General features: G+C 43.3%; 1 protein-coding gene across 8 annotated transcripts in view; it reads left to right on the top strand.

Annotated features, from left to right (window-relative positions):
• The window catches only part of Slc35d2 (solute carrier family 35 member D2), a 37,422-nt gene extending 21,599 nt beyond the window's left edge, over nt 1-15,823 (top strand). For 4 of the 8 annotated variants that reach the window (XM_076573550.1, XM_076573548.1, XM_076573547.1 and 1 more), the window contains 6 exons: nt 1,942-2,044; nt 3,225-3,317; nt 6,282-6,349; nt 13,654-13,732; nt 14,616-14,698; nt 14,957-15,284. In XM_076573550.1, the coding sequence (XP_076429665.1) occupies nt 1,942-2,044; nt 3,225-3,317; nt 6,282-6,349; nt 13,654-13,732; nt 14,616-14,698; nt 14,957-15,083 (553 nt within the window). In that variant the 3' untranslated portion in view covers nt 15,084-15,284. The other 4 variants (XM_076573552.1, XM_006981730.4, XM_016000280.3 and 1 more) reach the window with 3 other exon arrangements.
• The last annotated feature ends 1,443 nt before the right edge of the window (nt 15,824-17,266 follow it).

Genomic DNA, 17,266 nt, shown 5'->3' with positions numbered 1-17,266 from the left:
TGTATGTGCTGTATTCACGTGTATATGGAAGTGTGTATATGTGCACTTGTGTATGTGCAGGCCAGAGGTCAACATCATTCCTCAAGAATTGTCTATTTCATTTCTTGAGACAGAGTTCCTCACTGACTTGGGATTTACTGATTTAGTTAGGCTGGCCGGCCAGAGAGTCTTAGGGATCCACCTGTCTCCCCTTCTTAGCTCTACGATTACAATGAAAGGCTATATATTTATTTTTAATTTTTTTTTCAAGACAGGGTTTCTCTGTGTAGCTCTGGCTGTCCTGGAACTAGCTCTGTAGTCCAGGCTGATCTCCAACTCACATAGATCCGCCTGCCTCTGCCTTCCAAGTGCTGGGATTAAAGGCGTGTGCCACCACCACATGGCTCGGAAGGGTTTTTAATGTGGATTCTGAGGATTGGATTCAGATCCTTGTGTTTGTGTGACAAATGCTTTACCAATAGAACTACCTGTCCAGCCCCCAAAGGAAAACTATAGACAAGTTGAATTTAATAGTTCTGTTCAGTGGACATCTTTGCAAACCCAGTAGCCCACGGAACCAGTACAGACTCAGCTCCCTCCAGCATTTCCTGCAGGCCGCGTTTATGAACAGGAAGCCTCCAAAGTAACACAGATCGATTAACCAAAACATGCTGCTTTGGCATCAGGGTTGTTCTGAAGTTAAAGGTCATTGAGAACCAAGAGATGCAAGGAGGCTTTGCTGTCCTTTGTGACTGACAACTGGGCATAGCCTCTCTTTGTGGAAGTGACCAACAGGAGCGGCCACTTCTGCTGCTGGACACAGACAGTTGACACTGAGATGAGTGTGCATAATTCAACTCTAAAATAACCTTTCCCTGCTGGTGCTTCCTTGGTGTTTCCTGCTAGGTCTTAGTTTGGTTCTGGACACTGAAACCCTCTTTCCTTTGCTAAAATGTTATGCAAATCTCAGTGTCCAACTGCTTCAAGTTTCATTTTTCTGTGAATTACTGTACATGAAAAAATAGTAATATGATTTATATTCCTTTTTACTTGCTCATTAAATTAGCAGTTCACAACCAGTGAGAAGCAACGTTACTTGCCTGTGGTATTATCTAATACAAGGGTAGATATCTACAAAGGAGTATTGTCTGAGTTGCAGATCCTCCTGGGCAAATGTAGTAAAACCTTGTTTCAGTAATAACCAAGTAACCAGCTAGCTAATTAACTAAATTCACAAGCCCCAGGTACTCATCCTAAGGGGGTATATGAAAGGTTTGACTTCTGACAGTTTATATTATGAATTATAACCTGGGTCTGGGGTAAGCAGGAAGTGCAGGTAGGTGAATCACATCACATATCAGTTACGGTTATCTGCCTCATTCCTGTCATATCCCCTCACATTTTTATGTTGGTGCTATTTATTTAGGATGGAAATTGCTGAGGTGCTTCAAAGTCCTGGAAGAAAGGAACATTGGAAGGTTTGCGCAGGCACATAGGTCCTTGCTTCACCTTTTGACATACAAGGGACTGCCTGGGCACCAGATGGAGGTGTCATTTCCCAGCTGTCTAACATGAGCTGTAGCCTGGGGATGGCCATGCTTAGAATAAGCAGGGATACTGGTGGGTGGGCAAAGCATGCCCTCAGGACAGTCACAGCTCAGTAATTACTGTGCCAACCTGTCATTTAACAAATAAAGAATTTTGCAGTTAAGACAGTTCAGGTCCCTGGGTCTTGAGCTAAGTGTAATTACACTGAGGTCACCTGATCATCTGTCTTGTTCTCTCTGTCTGGGAGGAATCAGAGGCATCAACAACTCACTACCAGTGGGAGGATAATTTCCCCAGAAAAGATGGCGCTAGCACTGCACATAGATTTGGCTAGACAAAGGACAAGCAAGCAGGCTCTAAGGCCACAGTGAGAGCGTCTTTATAATGGCCTCCCCTTCCTGTTCTCCCTGCCAGCTCTGACCTTGCATTCAACTTGGAAGGCTACATTTTTGTATTCTTGAATGATATCTTCACAGCAGCAAATGGAGTTTATACCAAACAGAAAATGGACCCGAAGGTACCCAACTTCCCTCCTGCAGCTTTTTGCCTGTGCCATCTGGCTCCTGAAATGACATGAAAAATGAAAATGAACATGTTCAGTTGGCATGTAACTTGATGCATATCCTGTGATGTAGAAACTAATTTCTTCTTACTTATCTTGTGTGTATAAGACCTTGTTATTCTTGGTATTGTCAAAGTTTGGTTGGAAGTTACTTAGGAAAAGATATCACTAGTTTAGATGTACAATCAGAATATATATATATATATATATATATATATATATATATATATATATATTTGGAAGAGCAAATTCATTTTTTAAAGCAGCATCACTAATGACTATGACAAATTCAGAAGGAGTGGTGGTGTCATGATATTAGCTCCAAGAGCATTAGTCTGGCATGTAGGTTTCCAGGCACAAGCTTTGGTAACTCATAGGCCATTCCACCTTTAAACCTTCAATTCTCCAAACTTGTTTCCTCATCATGAAGTGAGATGGCTGGATGGTCATTTGTCATGTCCTCCAGTGGTAGCCACCTCTTCGGATTGCAAGCTGTTGGGGCTGCCTGGTGTGCTGCCCCCAGCCCTCACCCAGCCCCAGCTGTGACCGGAAGCTGTCTGGGGTGGCCCAGGCATATGGGTCTTTGTTCTGAGCTCTTTGTGCTTTGTGAGGGAGTTCTCCCTGACTGATGGGTGCTTTTTTGTGACCTATTTTTAAAATCTGTATGCCCATTTGTTTCTTTGAATAGTGACAGTTTTACAACAACAGGCTCATTGCCTTCCTGAAAATACAATATGTCACCCTTTTTTTTGGCAGAGAAGTGGGTGGCCACTTTAGTGAAAGCAAACACAGAAGGCTGCTATTCTTTAATGGATGGAGCAGATGTTTGAAAAGAGTTGGTTAACATTTTAAATTTTCATTATCTCGTTTCAGACTTCCTATTTTGAATAATGTGCTTAAGAGTGGAGTGTTGAGAACATCAAAGGCCTCCTGTTTCCATCCATTACATATGTAGTTGGTGTGGAACGAATATTTGTTCTGAAGTTACAACACAGTAAAATGTTCTATTTTACAAGACATTGGCCAAAAGTCTTATAGCACAGAGCCAGCCTGATACACATAAATAGACAAATTGACCCAGGAGACACAATGCCTTGTATCTTTAAAGTTGAATGCAGTTTTCTTATTCTCACAGGAGCTGGGGAAATATGGAGTGCTTTTCTACAATGCCTGTTTCATGATCATCCCAACTGTCATTATTAGTGTTTCTACTGGAGACTTTCAGCAGGTAAGTATGGCCTATGTAAAGAACATGGTTAAGGTAGGTGAGGCTGAGCTATGATGTCTGCTAGGGTGAGTGTGCTTAATGCATCTTTGACTTTATTGTATTTTCACTCTATAGGATAATCGGGAGGTAGCCCTATTGTTGGTGGAGAGATGTCTGTAATTTATTAAGTCCTTATAGTATAGGAGAATGTCGCCTCCTGATGTGGTGCTGGAATGCCCATTGTTTGCCCTGTCTGGACTCTTCAATTTGAAACTCTGGAGATTTGGACAGAGCTCTTTGAATTGAGTGATTGCCAGACATTGAAACTGCAGTCGGACCAAAGAGCTTTGTAGAATTATTAAGAAGAAAATGATAATTAGAAAAATATATTTAAAGTCATAAGAACAATGTCTAGGGTTGGGGATGTAGCTCAATGGTAGAAAATTGGCTAGCATGCACAAGCTGTGGGTTTGAGCTTCATTGCCACAACGGGAAGGGGAGATTGAGAGAATTTCCCTAAACTGATAAAATACTAAAGCTGTAATGTTTAAAATGCAACTCTTTTGGGCTGGTGAGATGGCTGAGCAGGTAAAGGCACTTGCTGCCAAGCCTGATACCCTAAGTTCCATGCACAGGACCCACGTTACAAATGGAGAGAGCTGATTCCAGCCAATTGTCCTCTGACTGCCATGTGTTTGTTGTGTGTCAGCCCTACACTTACACACACGCACAGACAACTGTAATAGAAAGCTTAAAATAAAATATGAGTATACCTTAAGTATTGTATGACAAGAGATGACCAGATGCACGATGTACACTATAATTAGTAATGAAAATGAGAGTGCCCCTAACAGGAAGAGATGACCTGCTTTCACTCCATAACTGTTGTAATGTTCACTGAATTGTACCAAGATCTTTCAGCTGCTCACTTGGGGCCATGGCTGAATCAGTTTTAGAATTTGTACCAAATATGATAAAGAGGAATTCATGTACATCAGTATAAAGTTTGAGTTAAATATGTTGGAAGCTGATGGATAACATGGAGTAAAATATTCACTCCTCTTTAAAAGAAGAATGAGTGAGTAGACTGGGAAAGATGGAAAGGCCAAAGTTTTCGGTGACTCACTATTCTGGGAAGTGAGTTCTGGACTTTGGACTTACATAGTTTGTAGATTATTAACTATGCTTTGATTCTGCCTCTGGGAAATCAAGTCAGAGACATGTGATGTATTGTGTGCCCTGATAAAATTTGCCTGAAGATCAGAGAACAGAACAAGCCACTAGATTAAACATAGAGGCCAGGCAGTGGTGGCACACATTTAATCCCAATACTTGGGAGTCACATGCCTTTAATCCCAGCACTTGAGATCTCACACATTTCTCCCAGTATTTGGGAAGCACACATGCCATTAATCCCAGCACTAGGAAGGAAGTGATGGCTGGACAGAGAAAGGTATATAAGGCATGAGGAGACAGGAACTGAAGCCTTTTCAGGCTGGGGAGTCCTAGAGGTAAGATGTGGCAATGGCTTGTTCCTTTGTCTCTCTGCTCTTTTAGTATTTACCCTAATAACTGGCTCCAGGTTTTTTATTACAAGACCTTTTAGAATTCCTGCTACACAGATAAAATCCCTTGTGTTAGTAAACCAGGTCTTTGGAATATATTCATTTGACCTTCCCTACAGCAGGGCCAAAATATATGTAATATGTTGTAACTGATAAAGAGGGATTTAAAGAATGGACTTTTTTTCTGATTAAAAACCTCAAAAAGTACAAAATGAAAAGAATTCATAATATAGAATGCTTTGTAGATGCTGTTTCTTCAAATGTTACCACTATCAATTCATCCTTAAAGAAATAATAGAAAACTTACATCTATTAAAGTATAGGCTGGTGAAGAATCTATATATTAAAGAATATTACTAAATAACCCTCCCTGGGTTTGTGATGTCAGAAGTAAATAATTTTTATTCACTATTAACATAAATACTTCTAGCTCTTGGTTTTTAATTTATTACATTTATTATTACTTGTGGTGATATTGTGTTCCCCAAAATATTGTGCACCCTAATAAACTTATCTGGGGTCAGAGAACAGAACAGCCAGAATATTAAACATGGAGGTTAGGCAGTGGTGGTACACACCTTTAATCCTATCACTTGGGAGGCAGAGATCCATCTAGATCTCTGTGAGTTTAAAGCCACGCTGGAAACAGTCAGGCATGGTGATTCACGCCTTTAATCCCAGGAAGTGATGGCAGAAAGGTATATAAGGTGTGAGGACCATAGGTTGGTTAAGCTTTTAGGCTTTTGAGCAACAGTTCAGCTGAGATTCATTTCAGATGAGGACACAGAGGTTTCCAGTATGAGGAAACAGGATCAGCTGAGGAACTGGCAAGGTGAGGTGGCTGTGGCTTGCTTTGTTTCTCTGATCATTCAGCGTTCACCCCAATACCTGGCCCCGAGTTTTTTTTTTTTTGTTTTTTGTTTTTTTATTAATGAGACCTTCTAAGATTTGTGCTACAATTATTATTATTGTGGGGGAGTGGGTGTACTCATGCCATGGTACACATAGGGAATCAGAGAACCACTTTTTAAGTAACAAAATCTTTTCATAATGGAAACTTTAAAACATACACCAATCCAGGCAGTGGTGGCGCATGCCTTTAATCCCAGCACTCGGGAGGCAGAGCCAGGCGGATCTCTGTGAGTTCGAGGTCTACAGAGCGAGATCCAGGACAGGCACCAAAACTACACAGAGAAACCCTGTCTCGAAAAAACCAAAAAGGAAAAAAAAACATACACCAAATTTTGGAGAGTAGTATAATAAGCCCTTGTTTAAATAGTAATTGATATTTACTGTATGTGTCTTTGATAGAAGTGGATAATTATTATTAATACATCAACAGCACCAAAGTTGTAAGGCTGTGCCAACTGGTGTTAAACCAAATTGTCACTAACTTCACCATGGATCTTTTTCATTCCAGGCCACTGAATTCAGCCACTGGAAGAACGTATTATTTATCATTCAGTTTCTTCTTTCCTGTCTTTTGGGGTAAGACACTGTACATGAGCAGAAGAGTTGGTTGATAGTATCTCTTGACAAGTCGGATCTAAATATGCCCTCTGTCTGTCTGTCTGTCTGCTCTATCAGAATCCTGTTTCCTATGTTTCTCTTGACTTTCTCTGGACAGTGCTCCCATCTCCACTGCACACACACAGGTAGAAGATGTTTTTAAAAAATGTGTCTGTGCTGGAAGTACAGACTTTATATTTTTTGTTGGTCCAAACATTTCCAATATTTATGGGGGTCGGGGAGAATGCTGGGTCCCCTGGAACTGGAGTTATAGGTATTTTGAGTCACTATGTGGGTGGTGAGACCTAAACCCAGGTCTTCTGCAAGAGCAGTAAGTGCTCTTAACTAGTGAGCCATCTCTCTAGCTTCCATTAACTCTTTCTTTAGCTTTATTGGATTTAATAGTTATCCTGTTGGAGTTCTTCATTTATTATTACTGTGTGTGTGTGTATTTGTGTGTCTCTCCACCCATGTGCCACACACAGCACATGAGTGGAGGTTCAATCCTGGATTTGCCACTAATTAGCTCTGGGTTTGTGGATAAGTTGCTTAACCTTATCTTTTCATGAGGCTAGGGTATGCATACTGAAGATTTAATTATAAAGCAGATTTGGAACATATTAAACACATAGAAAGGGGTCAGTAGGAAATGCTAAGCTGTGCATTGTGGAACATGCCTATAGGTCCATCACCCGAGAGGTTGAGGCAGGAGATTCTCAAAGTTTGTGTGTGTGTGTTTGTGTGTAGCACCCACATGCTGCCATAGTGTGAATGTGGAGTTTGTTCTTTTCTTTCACCATATCCATCCCAAGGATTGAGCATAGGTTGTCAGGCTTGGAGGCAAGGGCCTTTATGTGCTGAGCTGTCTCACTGGACTTTACTACATTTTGAATAAGCTTGTTACAAAGCCAATAGAATGTTGAAAGGGTAGGTGTTTATTTCCCTTTGAGTTATGGTGAGGTTACACCAATCCTCTGGAAACTTCAGTGTGTGATTAAGGTTTGGCAAATAGGCTATGGAGCCCGAGTGCTTCAGGAAGGTGAGATCGACCACAGGAGCTCAAATATTCAGTGCATGCAAGTCAAGTGCAGACTGGCAGCCTCAACTTGAAAAAGGCCACTCTGCTAAGAGATTACAGGTTCCCGATCATTCCTTTACCAGCTGGTACCAGCTTCCTGTTGTCCAAGTGTGTAGATGAATTTCTAAATAGTCTTATTAAATAAGAAGCACAGAGTCAAATACAGAGGTGCAAGCTGTAGAGATCAAAGCAATAGCCGCCAACTAACCTTAGTTTTCCACCTTGCCATAGCTTCCTAAGAGAACCTCTTCCTGTCTAACCTTTGCCTTTATTGCCTTCCTGTTTGCCTTCTCATTGGCTCTAAGCCCAGCCACATCATGTAGCACGAATCTTAAAAAGTCTTATTAATAAAAACAAACCTGGGGCCAGTTATTGGGGTGAACACTGGAAGATCAGAGAAGCAGAACAGGCCACAGCCACCTCACGTTACCAATTCCTCAGCTGATCCTGTTTTCTCAGACTGGAAGCTTCTTATCCAGAATGAATCTCAGCTGAACTGCTGCTAAAAAGCCTAAAAGCTTAACCAGCCAAAAGCTTCTAGTTCCTGGTTTTCCCGCCTTATATACCTTTCTGCTTTCTGCCATCACTTCCATGCCTGGCTGTTTCCAGTGTGGCTTTGAACTCACAGAGATACGGGTGGATCTTTGCCTCCAGAAGGCTAGGGTTAAAGGCATGTGTGCCACCATTTTCTGGCCTCTATATCTAGTGGCTGTTCTGTTCTCTGACCCCAGATAAGTTTATTAGGGGTGCACAATATTTTGGGGAACACAATATCACCACAACATCACTTACTCATCACTGCCTGTCTATATAGACCTCCAGGTCTCTATGGTTGGTATTGGGATTAAAGGCGTGTGTCACCACGCTTGGCTGAGTCCTTGAACACACAGAGACTCTGCCTGCATGTGATCAGATTGAGGGCATGTGCCACCACCACCTGACTTCTATTTTTGGCTGACTATGACCTCTGATCTCCAGGCAAACTTTATTTATTAACATTCAAATAAAATATCACACATTTCAGCACAAATTAAATATCACCACACAAGTGGATTATCCTAATCTATTTCTAACCTGTCCCAGGACCTTTGATCTCCCCAAGGAAGCAATATGCTCTTTAATAGAAACACAAAGACATCAGATTCCCTGCTCATAGTGCCCAGAGTTTTATTTTCCGCCCCCCCCATACACACACACACACACACACACACACACACACACACACACTTCTGGTTTTTGGATTTTCAACCTATACTTCTAAAGAGGCAGCCCGGCAGAAGGGTGGACTCTGAGGAGGGCTTGCACACAGGATGCAGGTATCTGCATGGTCTCTTGATAAGGCAGATTTTTGTATTTTTTTAAAGAAATTTTTACATTACCAACCATAGATCCCCCCTCATCCCTCCCCTGCTCCTCCCAGCCTTCTCCCCCGTCACCCCCACTGACCTATCCCCCATCTCCTCTTCTAGCTTCTCTGGAGCTGTGGGTTGTAGACTGGTTATCCTTTGCTTTACATCTAGTATCCACTTGTGAGTGAGTACATGCCATGTTTGTCTTTCTGAGTCTGGGTTACCTCGCTCAGGATGATGTTTTCTAGTTCCATCCATTTGCCTGCAAATTTCATGTCATTTTTTTTTTACAGTTGAGTAATACTCCATTGTATATATGTACCACATTCTCTCTCTCTCTCTCTCTCTCTCTCTCTCTCTCTCTCTCTCTCTCTCTCTCTCTCTCTTTTCTTTCTCTCTTTCTTTCTTTCTTTCTTTCTTTCTTTCTTTCTTTCTTTCTTTCTTTCTTTCTTTCTTTCTTTCTTTCTTTTTTTTCCCCCAAGACAGGGTTTCTCTGTGTAGTTTTGGTGCCTGTCCTGGATCTTTCTCTGTAGACTGGGCTGTCCTCAAACTCACAGAGATCCACCTGGCTCTGCCTCCCGAGTGCTGGTATTAAAGGTGTGCACCACCACCACCCAGCATACCACATTTTCTTGATTCATTCTTCGGTTGAGGGGTATCTAGGTTGTTTCTAGGTTCAGACTATTATGAATAATGCTGCTATGAACTATGGGAGCTGCTGGAGTCCAGCTCTGACCTGTCGAAGGGTTCTGTGGGGAGGAGAGAGGAATGCGGAAATGATAGAAAGATAGAGACGATAAGAAAGACAGAGATACAGGATAGCTTCGGGAGGGCCCTGGGTCAATACCCAGTCACCCCGAGGTTTATTCCAAAGTACTTTTTATACAATGCCAAGGGGCAAAGCAAAAGACCTCCCCTTTTCAAGATCAAAGCACAACATACAGCCAAGTGTAGACTTCTAAACATCTGATAACCACACCCGTGGCCAAATCATTCCCTTATGCAGCCCTGTTGGGTAAAGCAAGCTCGGATTCTCTGACCCTGAGTAATTTGGGTTCCCACAATGAACATAGTTGAGCAAGTGTCGATAAGGCAGATATTAACAGAACATCAAAGCTTCACAAAGGCACACCACGGTCAGCCTGTGCCCTTGTACATCTTTAGCACATTTCAGAGTCTTCCCAGAGCTGAAGAAGCTGGGATTATTTGAAATTCTTTGAACTGCAGAAAATAATGCACTTAGGCTTCGAGTAGAAAAACCAATTCAAACCCAGCTTTTCCTACTGTAGACTCACTACATAGGTCAGTCACTTCTGCAGCTGAGGAAGTCCTAGGGATTTCCCCCACAAGCATGTAAGTTGTTTTGCCAGGGACAGTCAGCTGGTGTCTTCCAGTTCAGTTCTGACACATCCACCTGGAGGTAGTGCAGATCCTGGCCCACTCTAGGACCACTTGGAGTCCAGAACGTCTCTCTCTCCCTCTCCTCCTCCCTGCCTCTCTCTCTCCTCTCTCTCCCTCTCCTCCTCCCTGCCTCTCTCTCTCCTCTCTCTCCCTCTCTCCTCCCATTCTCTCTTCTGTCTCTCTGGTTCCTTCCACTCCCCCTGCCCCCTGCCGGTACCAAAACACAGAGGTCAAAACAATTCTGGGGTATAAATTCTCCAAAGTTCTCTGCCTTGTTTTTTAGAGACAGGACCTCTTACTGGCCTGGAAGTCGCTGACTCGGCTGGATTGGTTGGCCATCAAGCCCTAGGGATCCACCTATCACAGTGCTGGGGTTATAAGTATGCCCAGCTCCCCCACCCCCCATGAGTCTTAGAGATAGAACTCAGGTCCTTATGTACTATACCAGCTGAGTTATCTCCCCAGCCCACAAGTCCAGAACTTCCAGAGCATTAACTAAAACTGGGGTTCTCATAACACCTTCCTCGAGTCCAAACCATTTGCTAGAGCAGCTTGCAAAACTCATTAAGAAAACACCAGATACCCTGAATCTTGTTATAAAGGGTAGATAGTTTAAAGGATACAGATGAGCAGCTAGAGGGAAAAAATGCAGAAAGTCTTGGGAGGGTCAACCTTGGAGGTGGGGTACACTGCTCTCCTGGTGAATGCAAGGTTCATCTTTGTTTCCCTTTTTTAAAAAAAATCTCCAAGTGCTCAGTTGTCATGGCATAGACAGGATTGAAATGTGAACTGTGGTGTGGAGATGCAATTGGACAGACAGGGTGTGTTCTCACCTTGATGGACAGTGTGGGGCAAGCCTGGAAAAGAAAGGAAAGCCTCTGTTTAGATGTTTCCCATTCTCTCTCTGTAGTTTCCTTTCTTCTAGATGTGGGATACCTTCAGAAATGGGGTTCTTATGATCATTTGCCAGATGAGATAAGTCAGAGAGTTTCTTTTGGCCAACTCCAAGACAGAAGGAGAAGAAAGACAGAAATATAAACCTCTTCCAAGGAGAGGAGGAGAGAGTCTTGCTTCTATGACCTACCTGTGACTGTGGGTATGAGCCTGGAGTCAAAGATGAAAGCAACCTTTTCTCTTGCTGTGACTCACTGTTGGGGAGTACAGTCCATCTTGGCAGAGCAGGACGGTGGCAGGAGAGAGTAAGACGCTGTCACAGTGCATCTGTGGTAAAGCAGAGAGAGATGAATCCTGATGTCAGCTCAAGTGCTCCTTTATATTCAATTTGGGACTGAACCCCCGGGGTTGTGCTGCCCATATTTGGGGTGGGCTTTCCCTCCAGTTAAAGTTAAACCTTCCTGGAAATTCCCTCACAGAAGTGCCAGGTAGTGCTTTTCTGTGCCGATCCTAAGTCTACTCATATTGACAAGAGTGAGCACCATGGCACCGTTACAGTCTGTAGCAGGCGTGTAAATTGGCTTTTATTGTCTAAACATATGCACTACACTCGTGCATATGCTGGCTTGTATTGTATGGAACTAAAAAATAAGTAAATAACTAAATAAATACAAACAGAAACCAAGTGATGTGATTTCCTATGTGTGCTGGGTAGTTTTGTCCAACTTGACACGAGCTACAGCTGGGAACCTCAATTGAGAAAATGCCTCCATAAGGTCTGGCTGTGGTTAGTGATTGATGGGGGAGGGCCCACTTCACTGTGGGTGGTGTCATTCCTGGGCTGCTGGTCCTGGGTTTTAGAAGAAAGCAGGCTGGGCAAGCCAGTGAGCAGCTCTCCTCCATGGCTTCTGTATCAGCTCCTGCCTCTGAGTTCCTGCCCTGTTTGAGTTCCTGTCCCGACTTCCTTCAGTGATGAACGGTGTTGTGGAAGTGTAAGCTGAATAAACCCTTCCTCCTCAAGTATCTTTGTCATGGTATTTCATCACAGCAATAGTAACCCTAAGTAAAACACCATGTAAGAAATTAATGAAGGCTTTTTTTTTTTTTTTAAATCAAGGTCTTGGTCTTATCCAGTGCCCTTGCATGTAGAAATGTTTCTTTAAAAATAATTTATAGTGTGTGTGTGTGTGTGTGTGTCTAGTTGTGTAGACATGCCCATGTGTGTACATGTGTCTGAAGGCCAGTGGTTGATATCAGGTATCTCCTCTATTGCTCTCCACCTTGGTTTTTGATAAAGGGTCTCCCACTGAACGTAGAGCTCCCTGATTTGGCTATACTGGGTGACCAGCTAGCCCAAAGACCTTCTCTCCTCTTTCTGTCTCCTAGTCCTGGGATTGCATGTGTTCACCATCCCACCTGGCTTTTTCTAAAAACAAAACAAAAACAAACCAACAACAAACAAACAAAAACACATGTGAGCTCAGGATCTAAACACAAGTCCCCATCCTTGCCTACTGAACATATTACAAGCTGAGCCCCATTTAAAAATAATTTCTAAAACAAACAAAAAACCAAAACTGGGTGATGGTAGCACACACCTTCTATCCCAGCACCTGGGAGGCAGAGGCAGGTGGATCTCTGTGAGTTCAAGGCCACCCTGGTCTACAGATTGAGTTCCAGGACAGCTAGTGCTACACACAGAAACCTGTCTTGAAAAACAAAACAAAAAAACAACAAAAATTTCCTCTATTTACCTTCTCTGAGGACATCTAGTGGGCATATGGAGGAGTGCAGCCTCTCTATCTTCAAACCCTTGGTTAGGAAGGACTGGGGTTCATTCCCAGCAACTCCAGTTTGTTAGCCCGTGATCCCCGCCTCTAGCCCAGTGCAGTGGGAAGTAAATGTCCTGGCTGCCCACACTCTGGCACATGGGTAATGGGATCTGGCCCCCAGCTACTGAGTCTGCAGGCAGGCCAAGGTGTTTTCCAGAGTGGCCTGACACAACTAATAACATTTCTATCAAAACAAGGACATTTTGACAGGCATGGAATCCAAGCACTTGGAAAACAGAGGCAGGTGGATCTCTCTGAATTCAAGGCCAGCCTTGTCTACACAGTGAGTTCCAGGCCAGCCAGGGCTACACAGAGAGACCCACTCTGTCTCAAACAAAAACAAACAAACAAACAAAAAAATGTGCTGGGCCACCAAAAAACAAAGACAAAAGACTTCCCCCAACAAAAACAAAAGTCTCTTGAAAATAGAAAGGGGAATAACTGACAAGGGGGTAGTAGGAGTTGGATGTGATCAAAATATACTGTATACTGTATGAAGATGTCATAATCAAACTTGTGGAATTCATACATGTTGATAAGAAATCCTTTTCTTTCCCTCACTTTGTGGACACACTGATGAGAAAGGCAGGACACCTAATCAGGTTTGGCTTATGCACAGCTGAGCCTATGTCTTGTAGAAAGCCAAATGATAAATGTCTAGATCCAGGTTCTAGAACTTTCATGACACCCAGAGCAGGGCGGTGCTCACGTTCTGTCTCCTACCCGCAGGTTTCTGTTGATGTACTCCACAGTTCTTTGCAGCTATTACAACTCGGCTCTGACCACAGCAGTGGTTGGAGCTATCAAGGTAAGCTTTGGAAACGTGCACTAAACATCTACGTGGGAGCCAGATGGAAATTGTGTGCCAAAAGCTGCTTTTGCTGTGGACAGAGATGCAGTGTGTGTGGACGCTTGTGACTCCCTCAGGGGGTCTGTGTGATCCCTCTGCTTATCTAGTGTATGAGTGAGGTTGCTAACTCAAAAAGGAAAAAGATTATTACTTTAAAATTGGAGGCAGGTGAGGGCATAATTTGGGAAAACAAGTATCAACCGGAAAGAAAAATAATCCAACTATCTGTGATCACTTTGTAGTCTGGAATTTGGCTTGCTGGGAGAACCTGTCCTCCAAGAGGACAAACTCTTCTGAAGGAAGTTTTCAGTGACATTTATGCTCGGATAAAGCAATGAACTTTGATTGGTAGATTGGCACAAAGGTGTTTGTGTATGCTTGTGTGCATTTGAAAACACACACACATTTGAATAGAGAGTGGTCTGAATTCCAGTCTACACTTTTCTATTCACATAGGCTCCTAGAGTGAGTGAGCAACTCTTACCTACTCCACCCAGTGGCTTCCTCAAGTAGCTTGTATAGAGTTCTGCTTAGAACTTAGCTGGCTGCTCTGTTCAGGCTGGGGGTGACAGGGACAAAATGTGCAGTGATGGTATAAAGATGGGAGCTGGCAAGCACATTACAAGGCAGCTCTCCCACCGTTTGCCTGGAATGCAGGAGGAGTAAACAGTGCAGTTTTCTGTTCCTCCGTTTGAGTTGACGTCATTTATTTATAAAGCCACATGCCATTAGGTATTCCATGCAGGCCTCTATGCAAAGTAACCCTATGTCTGGCCTCAGGTTTCACATGTCTGCATTTTCCCTCAAGTTCCTTTCAGTGATGCGCCCCCTCTCTTTGCAGAATGTATCGGTTGCCTACATTGGGATGTTGGTTGGTGGCGACTACATTTTCTCTCTCTTAAACTTTATAGGGTTAAATATTTGGTAAGTGAACTCATAGTAAAGTAAGGGATGTAACATGATTACTAGATATATAATAAGTGAAAAGGCGAAGAGAAATATTCTGTTTGTCATGCTGGGGATGGAACCAGGGCCATGTGCATGTCAGGCAAGTAAGTGCTCTACCCCCAAGCCACATCCCCTGCTCCAGGCCCTTTGTGTTTGTAGACATCATTTTCATATGCTCTCTGGGGACATGTGTCATAAAGAATCTCAGGGCTGAGGTCTAAATTCAATTCACAGGTCTTTCTCCTGCCAGGAGGCTCTCATTACCTTGCGACCTTTTGAAGTGCTGTGTCCTGAGGATGCTGTTGGGACTGTGATGCTTTTGAACACATATTTGGGTTCCAGGCCTGGGTATCATTTATAGAATCATTGCATATACTTTATTCAATAAAAACTGAGCACTCATTTTCTTTTCCTGTCCCAAACATTTGTAGAGAATAAATTCTCAATCCACAACCCTGTGAGGAAAAACCCCCAGAGATCTTAATAGTTGTATCCAAATTAAGCTGACTGCAATTATAAAACATTAACAGTGCCTGTGGGATGTTCATTTTTCTCCCTTTCTTTTCAGCATGGCAGGTGGTTTAAGATACTCCTTTTTAACACTGAACAGCCAGTTAAAACCTAAACAACCCATGGATGAAGAAAGCATCCCTCTGGATATGAAGAGCTAGACTGGAAGATGGAGTTACAGGCATAGGCTGGAGAGGACAGTCCCAAGATCCCACACCTGCGACAGTCACCTGCTTGGTCAGAGCAGGAACAGGAATGTCTGTGAAATACGAAGAAAGCTACCTCACACATCACTGCACGTGAGCCACAAGGGACCCAAGACACACAGCACAGAACCTTCCCAGACTAAGTGAATTTGCTCAAAGTCAGCCTTGGGGCCCTACACTGTGTGCTGAGGGGATGTTTCAAGGGCGATTACTTATCAGCACCTTGGCCTTAATTTCAAAGGTCCCAGCCAAAGCAAGTGCCAGGGAGAACTTTTTGTTGTTGAAACATCTCTTTATTTTCATAAAAATCAGTCTGTTTTGATTTAAACTGTGTTGGTATGTTGTTTTCCAACTCATCAAAGTGAAATAAAAAGCCATTTCTGTATATGCCTCACAGCATGGTATTGCAGTATGGTAGAAAATAGAGTCAGGTATTCAGTGTTGAAGAATACTTCTGGGGCAGAGTGCTCACTATAGACATGAGGCCCCAAGTTTGATCTCTTACACCCATATAAAAAGCCAGGCATGGTGCATGTCTATGTCTGCCTTAGCTCTGGGCAGAGATATGCGTATCCTGAGACTCTCTGGCCAGCCAGTCTAGCTGGAACGGTAAGTGCCAGGTTCAGTGAGAGACACCGTCTCAAAATATAAGGTGGAGAATGACTGAGGAAGACACCCATCATCAATCAGCCTTTGGCCTCTACACACACATGCACACACACATTTATTTCTCCCCACATACGCATTACTCCATCTTGAAGGAACAAGTACATCTCACAAACGTTGGAAAAACTTGGCAACCCCCCAAATCCTCAGTACACCCCCATATTCTTGGACATTTGAATGTATGGTCCCCGGTGGGGTGACCTTGCTGGAGGAAGCGGGTTGCTAGGGTGGACTTGGAGGTCTCAAGGCCTCCGGCCATTTCAGGTTTGCTCTCTGAGCTTCCTGTTTGTGGTTTGGTGAACTCTCAGCTGTTCCTGCCACCGCGTCTGCTGCCTGCTGCCATGATGCTCTGCCATGATGACCTCTCTGGAACGGTAGGCCCAAATAAACGTTTTCTTCTATTAGTTGCTGTTACTGGAATCCTAAATGGTTTTATGATGAAAAAAAAAAAAACAAAAAACAAACCAGAGCCAGGTATTGGGGTAAATGCTGAAAGATCAGAGAGACAAAGGAACACTACAGCTACTTCTCACCTCACCAACTCCATGAATCCTCTGACTGAATGTCTCCGAGTCCTCAGCCAAAAGCTCTCCAGCGAAAAGCCTTCAGCCAAAAAGGGCTGTAGCTGAAAAAGCCTTCAGCCACAAAGGGCTTCGGCCGAAAATCCTTTAGTTCCTGTCTCCTCACCCCTTATATACTTTTCTCAGCCATATGACTTCCTTTTTAGTACTGGAATTAAAGGTGTGTGTGTTCTTCCCAAATGCTGGTAGCAAAGGCATGAGATTTCAAGTGCTGGGATTAAAGGCGTGTGATTCCCAAGGGCTGGGATTAAAGGTGTGCGCCACCACTGCCTGGCTCTGTTTCTGTCCTAGACTGAGTCAATCTCATGTAGTCCAGGGTGGCTTTGAACTCACAGAGATCCAGATGGATCTCTGCCTCCCGAGTGCTAGGATTAAAGGTGTGTGCCACCACTGCCTGGCTTCTATGTTTAATCCAGTGGCTTGTTCTGTCCTCTGATCTTCAGGCAAATTTTATTAGGATACACAATATGTCACCACAAGTTGCCTTGGTCATGTTTCTGTTATTTGGTTTTTTTGTTTTGTTTTCTTAATCACAGAATAGATAAGTAACTAATGCAAGTGGCTAATCTGTCTGGTTCTGC

The sequence above is a fragment of the Peromyscus maniculatus genome, chromosome 5 (genome assembly GCF_049852395.1).
Source record: "Peromyscus maniculatus bairdii isolate BWxNUB_F1_BW_parent chromosome 5, HU_Pman_BW_mat_3.1, whole genome shotgun sequence".
Classification (NCBI taxonomy): Eukaryota; Metazoa; Chordata; class Mammalia; order Rodentia; family Cricetidae; genus Peromyscus; species Peromyscus maniculatus.
The sequence above is the reverse complement of the archived record's forward strand: the minus strand, read 5'-3'. Positions and strand labels throughout refer to the sequence as shown.